This window comes from Labeo rohita, chromosome 6 (genome assembly GCF_022985175.1).
Source record: "Labeo rohita strain BAU-BD-2019 chromosome 6, IGBB_LRoh.1.0, whole genome shotgun sequence".
NCBI classification, from domain to species: Eukaryota; Metazoa; Chordata; class Actinopteri; order Cypriniformes; family Cyprinidae; genus Labeo; species Labeo rohita.
In genome coordinates, this window is record NC_066874.1 from 26,916,631 (window position 1) to 26,933,163 (window position 16,533).

Sequence of the window (16,533 nt, forward strand, 5' to 3'; positions counted from 1 at the left end):
TTAAAAAAGTATCACAGTTTCCAAAAAAAAAAAATTATATTAAGCAGCACAACTACTTCCAACATTGATAATAAATCAATATATTAGAATGATTTCTGACGGATCATGTGACACTGAAGACTGGAGTAATTATGTTGAAAATTCATTTTTGCATCACAGCAATAAATTCTATTTTAAAGTATATTAAATAGAAAACCACTATTTTAAATAGCAATAATATTTCACAATATTATTTTTTTTTCTGTATTTTTAATCAAATAAACGCAGCTTTGATGAGCAGAAAAGTCTTCTTTAAAAATCATTAAAACTTACTAATCCCAAACTTTTAAACAGCAGTGTATTTTATTTTAAAAATCTATTTTTGATCAAAAGATCTAATATATGTAGCTCACTTTTGTCTAACTTACATTGTCCTTATTATTAGCCATAAGCCTTTCTGCGGATCTGCCGGATAATTGTGAGCACTGTATTATTCAGTTTCATAAGAGTGACTAATTGCCTTTTATTTCTATATGTGTCTGACTATAAAGTCATCATTCATTCTGTTTTTGGCCTGTGTGGCCTCTTTGACCTTTGACACCGTGACAAATATTTGTGCTCTCAACGCCCACATTATGGTACACTGTGTATTCAGTTTTGCCCTGGCCCACCAACTGTCATAATGCGTCCGTCTTGGAGTTTTAGTGAATTTAAATCAGACTTGATTTGGGACAGTAGCACAGCTGCACACATAAGCAGTATTGTCTGTCATTTAAGCAAGTGCATTTTTATAATCCCTCGTCAATAGTCCAGTGTTGCTCATTCTAGTCCGACTGATAAATTCTTCTTAATGCCTCTTGCCACAGGCCCAAAAGCACATTGCACGAATATGGCTGGGGAAAAAGCTGCTCTTTTGTCTCCGACCCCTCCTCTTGAGCTGCGTGTCTTCATCATGGCCCATTATGCGTAATGTCAGTGTCTCTTCACTAACTCACACCCCTCAGGCTTGCATTTAAACCTAATCTCTTACACACACACACACACACACACACACATATATAAAGCAATAAATGCTTAGTGTATTTATTTATAGCAAGCTAGGCTTGAAAATTAATTGTTTTACGCTTTCAGTGGCTCCAAACGAAGCCATGCTTAATAATGTTTGAATGTCATTGCATTATACCAAAATACCAAACCAAGCAGTATCTGTGAACAATAAAATATTTTGTTTTAGAATTAAAATAAGCTTTATTTTTGGAATTTCTTTTAACCAGATGATCCCAAGGTGATTTTTAGTGCATGTATAAAGTCAGGTGTAAGTCACATATTATCTATAAATATTATCTCTATAACCAGAAAGTGTCATAAGGGTCTGAGTGTCTAAGAGTCTGAATAAATAAGCTTTCCATTGATGAATGGCTCGTTAGGATAGGACAATATTTGGGTGAGATACAACTATTTGAAAATCCGTAATCTGAGGGTGTAAAAAATTCTAAATACTGAGAAAATCGCCTTTAAAGTTGTCCAGATGAAGTTCTTAGCAATGCATATTATTAATCAAAACTTAAGTTTTTATATATTTACAGTAGGAAATTTACAAAATATCTTCATAGGACAAGAGCTTTACTTAATATCCTAATGATTTTTGGCATAAAAATAAAAACAATAATTCTGACCCATACAATTTATTTTTGGCTATTGTTACATATATACCTGTGCTAAGACTGGTTTTGTGGTCCAGGGTCACATATGTTGTTTTATAATGTAAAAAATCTTTTTGCTTGTATATGTTCTTATGCTTGCTTTTTTGACATAAATGCCACTTGGTGATATATACACTGGCATTCAAAAGTTTGGGATTTAAAGTTTTTTAAAGAATTTTTTTCTGCGCATCAAAGCTGCTTTTATTTGATTTTAAAATGTAGACAAAAAAAAAAAAAAAAAAAAAAAAAACTGTACTATTGTGAAATATTATAGCAATTTAAAAATATACTTTACAATAGAATTCATTCCTGTGATGCAAAACTGAATTTTCAGCGTTATTACTCCAGTCTTCTGTGTCAAATTAACCTTTAGAAATTATTCTAATATGCTGATTTATTATCAATGTTGTAAACATATTTATTTTGGAACCTGTGATACTTTTTTCAGGATTCTTTGATGAATAAGACATTAAAACGAACAGCATTTATTTAAAACAGAAATCTTTTGTAACAATATACACTACTGTTCAAAGTCTGGGGTCAGTAATTTTTTTCTTTCTTTTATTCTCAATACTTTTATTCAGCAGGGATGTGTTAAATTTATAAAAAGTGATAATAAAGACTTATATTGTTAGAAAAGATTTGTATGAAAAAGTAGAAAAAGAATTGAAAAAGATTTGTATGTAGAAAATGTTGTTCTTTTTAATGTTTTATTCATCAAAGAATCCTGAAAAAATAGGGTTCCAAAAATATTTGACAGCTGTTTCCAACACTGATCATTTGAATGATTTCTGAAGAATCATGTGACACTGAAGACTGGAGTAATGACTAATGAGAATTCAGCTTTGCATCATTAATGTATATTAGAACTAAACTAGAACACCTTTATTTTAAATTACAATAAAATTTCAGAATATTACTTTTTTGTATTTTTGATCAAATAAATTGATCATTGATGAGCATAAGAGACATTAAAAACCTTACTGAAATTTCTGAACGGCAGTGTATTTTAGTTTTACACACTCACGTTTTCTTTTTACATATATGCACATGCATCGTACAAGCTCGGACACATTCATAAATGCACACATTTTCTTTTCCACAGATGCTCTTTCATGCATACAAAGTGTCTGTTGTCTTAAATGAGCTGGATGTTGGTCATGCACATTTTGTGTGCGGTTCAGATCATTCTGTCCCCGCTTTCACCACTCCATAAGTTGTCTGAACTTTGCCCCCTTAACTGATATGTTATGGTGTTTAAGTTCACATAAAAGCTCAAAATTTGCTGTGAACTTATGGCTACAGATCCGTTATTGTCAGCAAAGTTTGGAATGAATGGTGTTTGTTTTTCATTTCTTTGCTTTTTTCATGAGATAACTATTTTATTAGTGTTCAAGTTGTCTTAGATCATTTTCAGGCGTACATCAAACATTCTGAATTACATGAAACAAAATGAAAATGATCTTTCCCAGTATAATATAGAAAGTTTGCAATGTTTTTAGATTTGATGTGTTGAATGCACACAATATTAGAGGAATAGTTTACCCAAAAATTAAAATTAGCTGAGTTTGATGAGTTTGTTTCTTCATTAGAACAGATTTGGAGAAATTTAGCTTAACATCTCTTGCTCACCAGTGGATCTTCTACAGCTGATAAAAACACCACAGTAATCCAGAAATAATTCACATGACCGCAGTCCATCAATTAACATTCTGTGAAGTGAGAAGGTGCATGTTTGTCGGAAACAAATTGATCAAGAATATTGCTTTCTCCAGTCCAAAAAATAACTATTCCTTTAATGTAAGTATTGGCAGAATATGTACTTGATGTAGTTCCAGTGGTTATCACTCTGATTTTATAGCCTCTGGTAATCCACATACCATGTACATTACATTTTTACTGCTACGGGCAGCAATGTTGCCAGTGTTTTGATGTTTATTATTTAATTCATTCATTCATAAAATATGTTGTATCAAGAAACAAATCTGTTCCACACACATGACTCACATGACTCAGACTGACAGGCTCTCCTTTACTTCAAGATGTTTAACAGCTGAATAGTCGCTAGAGGTGCATGTTTGAGGGATAAATGTCATATACAAGATTCACTGTTTTTTATCATTCTCTGCCTAAATATCAAGACACCACTAGACCCTGAGGGATGCTACCCAAAACTTTGGGATGCTCCCCAAAACTAATTGCACTAGTTCGCTATTCTAAAAGGACGTCATATCATCTTGCAGTAAAATGCTGTAAGGAGTCGATTCATCCTATTTTAGATGTTTCAATAGACCTTCAAAAACATTGAAATCAAGACTTACAACGAAGCCCTTCAGAATTGCATTGCATTTATTTCTTTAAGCAATTATAGTTTATATTTCAAGTGTGTTCGGTGATGTTTGTTAAATATGAACAATAATATAATTTAAAAAACATTTTCAAAGGTCAAATTTTACTTGTTTGCTATTCAAGAACTCATGTCCTTAAGGCAACTCAGCAAAGCCACAGGTATTTTAATTCATTATCAAGCTGGCCTTTTTTAGTGTGGCTTTTTATGAGGCATGGCATTTTGACTGAGCATTTCATTCAGCTCGATTAAGATGAAGCAGGAGAAGAAACTAGCAGTATGAGAATGCAAAAAAGAAGCTTTTTGCCAGTTCTTGAACTGCATTGTTTTATATGTAGAATATTCAGTTTTGATAAAAAGTAATTCAAAAATACATCAAAACGAATAATAAAATTAGCGCTCATAATAATTTTGATGGATTTAATCGTTGCTTTGCATATAGTGTTACATATATGATTTTTAATGAACAGTACCCAATATTTAGCAGCCTCGAGTCACCAACAAAATGTCACCAACTCCTCAAGGACACGGTTGCATATTGACTGTTACCTCCCTCAACCATTCTCCTGTGGGAAGATGATAAAACTGTTTATGAATCTCCCAACAGACACAGTAGCTGTAGGCATTTAGAGAATACTGCTTCTCTTCAGCAGGAACGCTTTATTGAACCCAAACGTTGTTGGCCGAAGAAGAATAGTACTAGTGAGAGTAAAGAAAAGCACAAACCTTCCCTTATGTTATAAGAAAAAGTGTAGTATTCTTATACGCCCTGACTAAAGTTTTTACAGTCTAGATGAAACTGCTGTCTACGGAATCCACACGTGACTCGTTTTATGGTCCAGCCACTTTTAAACAGTAATGCATACATAAACGCACACACATTATGCATCCCTAATATTATTTCCCCTTGCTTTCATTCAGTGCAAAAAACCAAAACCGGATAATATTATGAAAGCATTGACTATTTGCACTTGTATGTATTCTGCGTATGCCCACAATCTGTTTTAATCTATATAACCATAAAAATAAAAACTGTGAGAAGGCAGTTTTCAATGTTTGTGTCTTGTGGTGTCATTATACATTATATGTACATAATAGCAATACTTTGCAACGTGTGATAAATCATGTAGCTTTTTGATTTCATATGCTTGCCTTATTTGGAAACCATGCCTTATAGCCTCAAGTTAAATAGTGTGAAATGTGGTATTAATTCATGATTAGGATGGTAAAGTAAACAGTAAATTTCTCAGGGCCAGGACTGTTTTTAATGGGTGGGCCTCTACAGGTCCAGTGAGTAGGTTTTTCATCACAGGGCAACTCCTTGTTGTCTCCCCTAAACAGAATGAGTGTAATCTGACCATCGCAAAACACAGATGGTGGTTTAGTGCATTAAAAGTATATAGTCCTAGACTAGAGAACAGGGATGATCTCAGACACACACGTGCTAGGACTGATGATGCTGCTGCTAATGTGAGGTCTTCATCGCAGGGATGTCTGAATTACCCCTCTGTTTGACTTTTAAAGAATAGTTTAGCTACGACATCCAAAGGACTACAAAAACATTTAGAAAGGGGGTGAGGGTTGTAGGCGCTTAGAAAAAAAAGAAGTGAAGTCAAAGGTCTGGAGCTGCTTTTTTGTTGTTGTTGTTAATTGTCTAGAATTAATTCAACTGAAATAGGAAGGAAGGGAGGGCGGGACATATCAAATAGTCCCGTCCAAATTTTTAAATGCCCAGTAGCATTTTATTTATATCACAGCTTTAGCTGGAGCCATTGAGCTTGGTAAAGCTGCATTCGACTGCATATAACAACCACAGTCTCATCCATATCGCTATAAAATATTAGCATTCTGTCATTCTGAAACCAGACTTCATTCCTAATGGAAAGCATATTTACAATGTCTGAATCGTTCTCGATCCCCTACAGTGCCTATAGAAAATCATCATACCCCTTTGAAATTGTTTATTTGTCATACAGCCTGAAATCGATCGCCATTCCAAATAACTTTTCCGGCTTTATTTACAATTTTGGTCTTACAACATCAAACCAATGAAAAAAAACACAACAGTTCTAAAACAGTCATTAGTCCCTTGATTTAATACTTCGTAGAGCCACCTTTTGCTTTAATTACAGTCATCAGTCTTTTTGGATATGTCTGTACTAGCTTTGCACACCTTGATTGTGGAATATTTGCTCATTCTTTCTTGCAGAATTGCTCAAGTTCAGTCAGATTCTGTGGTGAGCGGCAACGGACTGTTCTCTTCAAATCAGTCCACAGATTTTCAATTGGATTCAAGTCAGGGCTCTGACTTGGCTACTCAAGGACATTCACCTTCTTATCCTTAAGCCATTTCGTTGTTGTTTTGGCAGTATGTTTAGAGTCATTGTTGTGTTCTTCAGCTGTCTAGCAGAGGCCTTCAATCCTGACCAATTGCCCAATCCCAGCTGAAGAGAAACACCCAACAACATAATACTGCCACCACCATGTTTCACAGTAGGCACCTTTTGCCAGAAGGTATCAGAATCTTCCAAATGTGTTTTTGTATAGCGCAAATGAGAAAGGCTTCTTTCGTGCCACCCTGCCATACAGGCCAGCTTTGTGTTAAGTTTGGGGGATAGTTGTCACATGCACACTTACCAGACCCAGGCATAAAACCTTGTAAGTCCTTCAAAGTTGCTACTGGCTTTTTGGTAGCTTCTCTTATCAATGTCCTTCTGGCTCTGTCATCTACTTTGGATGGACTGTTTTAGGCAATGTGCTGGTGGTGCCATACGCTTTCCACTTCTTGATGATGCTCTGAACAGTACTGTAAGGGAAAGCTAAAGCCTTTGAAATGTTTTTGTAGCCTTCTCCTAACTTGTGCCTTTCTACAACTTTATCGTGGAGGTCTTTTGAAAGCACTTTCCCAACCATGGTGAATTCTGTGCCGTACCATGCGCTACTAACAGTGGAATCTTCAAGAAACAGCTTGTTTTATTCAGAAGTAATCAGCACCACTACTATTGATGTCAGGTGGGGTAATTAGCCTGGTGTTTAATCTGGAAGTTGATTGCTTGCACCTGAGCAAGTTTAAAATGGTTACCAAAATCACCAAACCAGACTAATTTTTAACAGTCCTCCAGAATTTTTTAAAATGATAATTTTTTCTTTAATGATGAGGGTTATAATGTGTACTGCAGCGTTCATCGTACAGAACATACTCTGTGAACAAGTGACCAATTTCAGCCACAGCTTCAGCTTCTATTTATAGTGTAGGGGGCTGGGCGCTTCAGACTCTAGAGAGCATTTGATTGGACAGAAAGTTTGATGAGAAGCTGCAGTGCAGGGTGATGTCATCAAAACCATTGATCCTTATTGGCAGAAGTTAGAGACTGTAAGTTTTGAATGCTTAGGGGAGCGGGGGGCACAAACTAATGCGGGGTTAGTTGTAACATACGTGGTTTAAATGTTTCCACACATGCTAAATTTACGGTATTTACTAGTTGCCATAGCAACACTATACAGAGAAAAGAGTGCACCAAAATTCAAAAGCCTTTTGAAGATATCACTAAATATAGTAAAAGTAAATTTCTGGCTGAAGTAAATTTTTCAGCTCAGTTTTTAGTATTCATTTAAAATTAGACAAATCTGGTATTATTTTAATCTACAATCTGTTATTTATCAGTTTAGATAGTTTATTATTGCTTCGAAAACCAACTGAAGACACTCATGCAGATGGGGAACGTTGTAACACTGCGTTACAATCTGCCCCGCTATATTAAACTGTGCTATTCTATGACATTAGCGATGTAATTTTCACAATTTACTTTTATGGATTTTAATAAGAAACCACTAGAAACAGGTGAATAAAGACTGACAGTCAATGTTTAATGTTCAGAAATTATTATTTCAAGAAATGTAAAGCATTTTGGCTTGTTTATTTGTCTCGTGTCCAATGAGAGCTGTGTTTGGAGGGAGGGAAGTGTTTTTCTGAATGCCTGAATGTGTTTCATCTATTTGCACACACTGTTTTGAACTAAACTGTGTAGCTGTGTTTTACGACCAGGGCCACCCCACGCATGGTTGCGATGTGTTCATTGTGAAACTCAAAAATTAGATTATTTTTCATTTTTTTAAAAAACACCATTATTTTATTTGAAAAAGTTACTCATTTTATTTAATTGACAAAATATTTTAGTTTGTTGTGTATATATTTTTTTAATTCGATCAGATAACATTTTAAGATGTCATATGGTCATGTTACATCGTGCCTGTCACATGTTACAATGTACCCCACGTATGGGGCATCTTGTCACATTTCACTTCCTTTCTTAAGGTAAATAACGAAAACTGTATACACTGTAATTAAACAAATTGACAGATTTGTACTAGGCAAGTGTGAAATTGACGTGGATAAAAAATTATACTCTAAAACCCACATGGATTTACACAATGTGTTAGGTTGTGCCCCTATATCTTGCAAATTTTATAGATAACCTTAAGGCTAACATATTCATACTAAAAGCCAAAAAACCTTCAATTTTAATTTCATGGTGGACTTTAAGTTCAGTAGGACTTGTTTTCATAAGACTGATGCGAAAAACCTAACCTAACCTACTCTAACCTAACTCTTTTTTTTTTTTAAGTTGGTGTGGAATTGATTAACTTGCCATATAGCGCTGCAGAAATATTAATTATACTCCAGTTGAATCAGTGATTTAACTATAATGTGTGTGGGGATTGTATCCTTATTTTTTATTTTTTTTTTCACAGAACATGGCACTTGTCCTGCTCATCTGTGAATACAATGAATATTGTGTCATGTAAATTAATGAAGTGCTGCTTGTTTTGAGTGATCATTTTTCTCTATAGCAAGAGATAAAATAAGATTAGGTTAAACAACACCTCTGTGGTTTAACGGATTCAAAATGTGTATGAAAAGTACCTGAGGCACTTCCAAGAAATGGAAATTAATCATTGATCGGACAGATCCCATGCTTAGTATAAGCAGGTCATCGGCATGTATAAACAGTTTTAATTTGGATATGTATGCATACATCCAAGAGCTTTGTGCAAATGTGAACAACATAACAGCACACAAAAAATGGTTATATAAATAAAATAAAAAATTTTTGGACAATTTCGATGATTCATGCATGTGCCATTTTGTTTATGGTTGTTAGCGTTTAAGCTTTTTTGTGTAAATGTGTGAATACAAAATATTCACTACTAAAATATTTTGAGAAGTGCATGAGGATTATTGTTTTCATAACACACTGTATACCCAACACCTTTTATATACAGAAAACAGAACAGGCTATCTCTAAATGCCTTTGTAGGCCCTAATCCAGTGGTTCGACTGGATACAAACTGTGCGTCTATGAGTTTGTTTGTGCGCACTTACATACGTGTGCACAATTTTTCAACTTTAAAAAGAATGCAATTACCAAAGGCCCATCAGGCAACAAAGTTCTTTTTCCTTTCTTTCCCCCTTCAACATTTCAGAGATAACTCCATCTTAAACTGTCTTGTTTTTAGACTAACAGTGGCAGTGATTGTATGCCGGATGCTGAGAACAAACAATGTTTTATGCAGGATGAGTGGAACTAAAGATGAAACGTTAGTTAGCCGTAAGCCAATTTCAGTTTAGACACTAGTAACCCATCGTTTCAAAAGGCCTTTTGTGGAAACGGACTGGTGACGTCAAATGAACTCTATAAAGGCATAAATTCATCGTTTTGGTTAAAAAAAAAAAAAACAATATGAGAACAGCAATCCCCTCCCAGCCCCTTAAATACATTTTCAGTCTTTTCTTTGGCATTGATATCTTTAACTGGCCGAGACTACTGGTCAGTTTTTGCACATCATAAACTGAATCCACAAAGGGAATATTTTTTAAGATAACAAATAATCTTAACATGTTGGAGATGCTAGAGTACAGTCACTACCAGGTGAGATGAGACTTTGTTTATTGATCTAGAACAGAAATAGTTTAACATATTGTGGCATTGATTACATTTGTTAACTGACTGTTAGTGTGTTTCTTTAAATTTCCTTTCACAGACCCTGTTTTATCTTTTTTAGCATGCTTGCAATATTTACAAATAGCGCAGATATAAAATTATTTAACACATGCAATGCATTTAGTCCAAATATGAGCTTTTTTCTATAATTTTTGTTGTTGTTGTTGGAATAGAAATTAATTTCATGCACAGATAATGTATAGTACTAGTATGTGTCTGAATGTCTTTCTGACCGTATTGGCATCATCTGTTTGTGACACAGGTGCAGACCCACCTGGAGAGCCCCTCTAAGTACCATATCCAGCAAACCCAGAGGCAGCAGGTGAAGCATTACCTGTCCAGTGCACTGGGAGCCAAGCTAAGCCCACAGGCCAGCACAGGGCCCGGCCCCAGCCAGCCCACGGAGCACGGCATGCCCCCTGGACCAGGAGCCAGCGCTCCTAATAGCCCTATGGCCCTTCTCACCCTCAACTGTGAGAAAGAGGTAGATACATTGTAGATACAATACATTGTGTCAAAGTATGTTAACAAATATGTGTGAACAACCTCTATAGACAAATAAGGTAAAGAGTAAGGGAAAGAGGAATCCCTCTCTGCATGATTAGGATTTTTTTTCATACTAAAATATTTTGATGTACACTACCTTTTGAAAGTTTTCTAAACTCACAAAGTCTATTTTTTATGTGATAAACAATATAGTACAAGCAGTAAGTTTATGAAAATATTATTACAATTTAAAATAACTGTTTTTATGGTAAAATATTTTAAAGGGGTCATCGGATGCAAAGTTCACTTTTTCATATTGTTTGAACATTAATGTGTGTTGGCAGTGTATGTACAAATCTACCCTATAATGATAACAATCCATGCAGTGGTTTTTAATTATTCTGTAAAAATAATACCCCCTTTTTCAAATCGAGCCATTCTCAGATGCCTGTCCCACGATAGTTGACTGACATGAGCGTGTTACCTCAGATCAGCTGTAACAGTCCAACTTCCATTGTTTCGATGCCGGAGCAGGGTTGTAAATTAGACAAGAATATCTCCGATTGAGCAATTGAGGTGTTGTGTTGCTGGATGTAATAATGAACATAGTTGTCGTCATTTACTCCCGACATCTGAGCCGCTGAAGATGCAGTGGATTAAGTTTGTTTGTGAAGGGAATGCGCCTCCCGATCTACATAAATGCGTCTATGTTCGTGCAAATCATTCATGATCCAGCTTCACCTACAGCAGAAGTGAGTATAAGTGGGTTTTTTATGAATCTCGGCTAAAGTAAACAGGCTCGTCACTCCACAGAGAGAAGAGAGGGGTGGGGCGAACAGAGCTCATTAACATTTAAAGCAGCCTCGACCAGAACAGGATGATTTTTGCAGAGCTGATTTTAGCAAGGTAAAAAGGGTGTTGTTTCACATAACCATCGAGAATTTTCATTAAGACCCTAAAGAATCATATCAACTTGTGGAAAATGGGCATCCGATGACCCCTTTAAAATTAATTTATTCCTGTGATAGCAAAACAAAATTTTCAGTAGCCATTGCTCCAGTCTATGTCTTGTGATCCATCAGAAATCATTTTAAAATGCTGATTTGCTGCTCAAGAAAAAATTGTTATTATCATCAGTGTTGAAAACAATCTTGGGGTGCTCTTTTTGGAAACAGTGAGATATTTATTTTCCAGGATTCTTTGATGAATTAAGTAAAAAAAAAAAAAAATCTCTTTTCTATCACTTGCTAAATAAAACTTGCTAAATATTATTTTCTTATAAATCTTACCCAGCCCAAACTTTTGAATGGTAATGCATGTCATGTACAAATTTTAGATAACTGCATGCTGAGGCCTGTTAGATGTCAAAAAAGCAAGTTATGTAAGTTGCACAACTAAAAAGTTTCTCATCTAAGAGCTCCTGCCTTTGTTAGCAATTGATGATGCCGAAGTAAAGTCTTTGATCTAATCAGTGCTGTAAGGGTTTCTAGGAAGGTGTCAGATGGGAAAAAAAGCATAGAAGTTTTTAGAAGTGACTCATATATGTGTTGTATGATCATCTTTAATTGTTTTAACAGTCAGTTATCTTATTGATTATCTTATGACTTCACTACTAAAATAAAGCACTAATTAGAAGGTGATGTAAACACATCATGCTCTTGTTTTATATAATATTTGAATTGTTACAGATGGACGATGTAATTGAAGACATCATAAGTTTAGAAACAAGCTACAACGATGACATTCTAGGATTCATGGATGCAGGACTTCAAATGAGTAATACGGTAAAAGGCCTATTTGTAGTATCATGCACGTTTGTTATGTTCAAGATTCATTCAAGCACTTGAACAGTCGACACATGCACTCAAATATTTGTGGTGGTGGTTTATAATTTTCTAGATTCCAGTCTCTGCAAACCTGTTGGATATGTACAACAATCATGCTCTTCCTTCAGCTGGGGTTACCATTAACAACTCCTGCCCATCTAACCTACCGGCCGTCAAAAGGGAATTATCCGGTACAATCACATTGTCTTATTTATAATTAAAGTTTAGAACAACTTTTGGTTACCATGCCAAAACCCACTATTCTTAGGAATAGTAAAAGTATCCATATTGTGTGCAGTTCCAAATGCACAATATCAATGAAAGATATATTGTATTAAATAGTTACCCCAGCACCTGGCATGATGCACATAATGGACAAACCTGGATCATGTGGCAAGTTTGACACTTATCAAAGGCCTGAAGGCTTTCCAGTAGGTATGTTTCCCTTTCCTCAGCCTGTGAAGGCTCTAAGCATGAATAAAGAGATTGTTTTGTCATGAGACTGTACATTTATATCCAAAACATATTATTTGATAAACAAACGTGTGTGAACACGCTTTACATTTGAAATTACATTTACATACATATTAAGTAAAAAAAAAATATTTTCAATCAAAATGCACAGGCATGTGTAAAAATCTGCCTGTTTATTTAATAAAAACAATAATTGCACACAATATGGACACTTGATTGTTAAACATGTTTAACACAAACACACACACTTTTGAACATCATTTTTAAGTTTTTACATGTAATTCAAACATTTCTAGTGCACAGCAACACAATACATTGGCGCACTAAGGGTGAAACTGTCAAATCTGTATTATTTAAGTTTTATAGCTTTGATGTTAAAACTGTGAAGTTGACTAATTATGAAGAAAGATGTTTCAGTTAATATAATTATGCGTTTCAGAAGCAGAAGTCAGAGCTTTGGCAAAAGAGAGACAGAAGAAGGACAACCACAACCTCAGTGAGTCTAATCATTACTTTTATGCATGAACATCTTAAATATATAATGAAATGTCTGTTATATAATCTTTTTTATTATTATATTATTTTAAATGTGAGGTATAATATAACTGAATAGAGTGTATTAATACTAAAATGTCTTATCTTTATATTTAAATCCGTACAGTTGAAAGAAGACGGCGTTTTAATATAAATGATAGAATTAAGGAGCTGGGGACATTAATTCCCAAGTCAAATGATCCGTAAGTCTCATAAATTAATATTAAAATATTTTAAAAAATGTTGGTTTACAATTAGATATGTGACCCTGGACCACAAAAAATAAGCAGCACAGGTATATTTTTAACACTTGCCAACAATACATTGCATGGGTCAAAATGATTGATTTTTCTTTTATGCCAAAAAGATCACATTCCATGAAGATATTTCATAAATTTCCTACTGTAAAAATATCAAAACTTAATTTTTTATTAGTAATATGCATTGCTAAAAACTTAATTTGGACAACTTTATAGATTATTTTCTTAATATTTGAATTTTTAAATTTTTGATTTTTTTTACACCCAGATTCCAGATTTTCAAATAAAAAGTAGAAATCTCAATTTCAAAAAATTGACCCTTATGACTTGTTTTGTGGTCCAGGGTCACATATATGCTGTATTTATATATTCAGCCAATTTTATACCAAGATGCATATATTTAGTAGTCACACACAGATGCACCGTAACTCTCTGGATCTCGTTTTGGCAGAGACATGAGGTGGAATAAGGGCACCATCCTGAAAGCTTCGGTGGATTATATTAGGAAACTGCAGAAGGAGCAACAAAAAGCAAAAGAGCTGGAAAACAGACAAAAGAGACTAGAACATGCAAACAGACATCTCCTCCTTCGTATTCAGGTGAACCAAATTATAAACAATATCTCACAATACACACTGCGACTGGTTAAAAGCTCCTGGCAACTAGTCACATGATCAGCTTTTCCTGGACAAATATGTTTCGACATGCCCTTTGACAAAAACGGTTTTTTTATTAGATGGCGAAACACCAAGTGTAACATTGCTTTGAAAGCTTATAAAGTATGCTCAGTGTTTCAGCTGCATGAAATTCGAAAGTTACGCTTGAGTAATTGATTATGGGGAATTTCCCTCATTTTGACACATGGCATTTGCTTCACAATACCCCTACTGTTTACACACACACACACAACTTTTCACGCACTCATGCTTATTTTTTTGAGTAATGTACTTTTTCATGTTACGCTAAAGTGTGTATTTGTCATTTCTGGTTGTGTCCAGGAGCTAGAAATGCAAGCCCGTGCTCACGGACTCGCCGTTGTAGCCTCTCCCAGTCTTTATTCGTCCGACCTGGTGGCTCGAGCTATCAAGCAAGAGCCTGGTATGGGCGACTGCACGTCCGATTTGTACCCACACCTCCCCAGTCCTGACCTGTCCCGTCCCACCACTCTGGACCTCAACAACGGCACCATCAGCTACAACGACAGCCCCACGGAGGAAGGGGAACCAGGGGTCTACGACAGCCCCAACAAGGCCTCCACAAAGCTGGAGGACATGCTCATGGACAACACCCTGTCTCCAGTGAGCAGCAGTGACCCCCTGTTGTCCTCCGGCTCCCCCGTCCCATCCAACAGCAGTGGCAGCAGCAGTATGGATGAACACGAAAACGGCTGTTAGCATTGTGAACAAACTTTGAAGAACCAAAGTTAGACGATTAGGTGTTTGTTTGTATAATGACATGTTACCTGAAAGTACCAGTGTTAAGTGCAGTTGGTTTTCTTTCATCCCAGATCATGTGTAATATGAAGAGTACAATTACGTACAGTACTTATCTTGTATTTTAGAATATTTAGTGTGTATATATAAATATGTTTTTCATTTATTGTGTTGAAGTTTACTACCGTAGTTAAGAAAGAAAGAGTTTAAAAGTTTGTTGATTTATGAAGGATTTCTCTAGAAATAGCTAGAATAAAAAATGCTAAAGTTCCGGAGTTAGTTTGATGCTGTCCACAAATGCAACTCAACTTCTTAGGGTTTTTAAGGTTTCCAGGGGTGGAGTAACCAGAAGCATGTCTAGGCGTGCACAACTTAATTCTACAACTGTTAATTAACACTAAGAGCAATATCAAAAATATGACTGCAGACATCTCTACAAGAGAAACATTCACAGATGTCTGATAACAGGAGAAGCATTCAAATTTAAGACATCCAGTCTTTAACTATAACTCACTGCAACATTGTACTGAAATGAAGTTTGTTCCTCATACCAGCATAAGAAAGCTGTTGGGAATTTCGAACAATTTAGAATTATACTGTATCAACTTTTCAGAGATATGTCTTGTAACATAAACTGGTGAATAAAAGCAGAAGATAGACTAATGATACTATGATATACGTTATATAGAATAGAGAATATATTTGAGCAATGTATTTTTTACCAATGTATTTTAAACCAGGCTTGATTTATCAATACAGTATGTACTTTTGTACAGCATGGTAGATATTATCCAATAATCACTGATTATTGTCTCGTCTATACTTGTTATCAGTTCATGGATGTCTACTGCCATTTTTAAAGGTAAAAAATCATAAAGTTTTATTTATGCAACAAATAATTGAGTGAAAATTTCATATCATCTGATTCAAATCTAGTAGTATTCCTGTATTAGGCCGCGTGTCCACCAAAAAGTTTTCCCTGTGGCTAGCGTATTTTTTCAATTGTTCTCAATGGGAGCGCTGCGTTTTTTAAAATGCCAGGAGCGTGCCGAGGTCCGAACGTCTTTTTCATGCTGAGTGCTGACTGTTCGGGTGTTTTTTCTCGGCGCCGAGAGTTGAAGAATGTTCAACTTTGAGTAAAATAAACCCAATTTGTCCAAACAACCCCCTTTTGCAGTTGTAAATGATCCCAGCCGAGGAAGAAGGGTCTTATCTAGTGAAATGATCGGTCATTAAAACTAATGCAATTTAAATATGTTGAAAAATTCCCATCTCATATTCTCCCTCAACTTCAAAATCATCCTATATCGCTGTTTTACCTTTTTTGTTAAGACTGGGTCGGTACTTCTGCAGCGACGTAGGATGATTTTGAAATTATTTTTGAAGTTGAGGGAAAATATGATTGGAGTTTTTTGACATACCCTAACTGTCTTGAACCATAATACACAGAGTTCAGGCAGAGCAAAACAAGGCGAGCGTTTGAGATTAA

General features: G+C 35.2%; 2 protein-coding genes across 4 annotated transcripts in view; one reads left to right on the forward strand and one right to left on the reverse strand.

Annotated features, from left to right (window-relative positions):
• The window catches only part of frmd4ba (FERM domain containing 4Ba), a 322,166-nt gene that overhangs the window by 64,670 nt on the left and 240,963 nt on the right, over window positions 1–16,533 (reverse strand). The gene's annotated exons all lie outside the window — the stretch shown is intronic.
• On the forward strand, window positions 9,847–15,342 carry mitfa (melanocyte inducing transcription factor a). Of its 3 annotated transcripts, none has more exons than XM_051113090.1 (9): window positions 9,847–9,959; window positions 10,294–10,515; window positions 12,206–12,301; window positions 12,417–12,534; window positions 12,686–12,778; window positions 13,257–13,313; window positions 13,479–13,554; window positions 14,063–14,210; window positions 14,610–15,342. In XM_051113090.1, exons 1-9 carry the CDS (start codon window positions 9,927–9,929, stop codon window positions 15,003–15,005), a joined length of 1,239 nt encoding a protein of 412 aa, XP_050969047.1. In that variant the 5' UTR covers window positions 9,847–9,926; the 3' UTR covers window positions 15,006–15,342. The 3 variants fall into 3 exon arrangements, with proteins under 3 accessions (XP_050969047.1, XP_050969048.1, XP_050969049.1); XM_051113091.1 differs by having other exon boundaries at window positions 12,695–12,778; XM_051113092.1 differs by lacking the exon at window positions 12,686–12,778.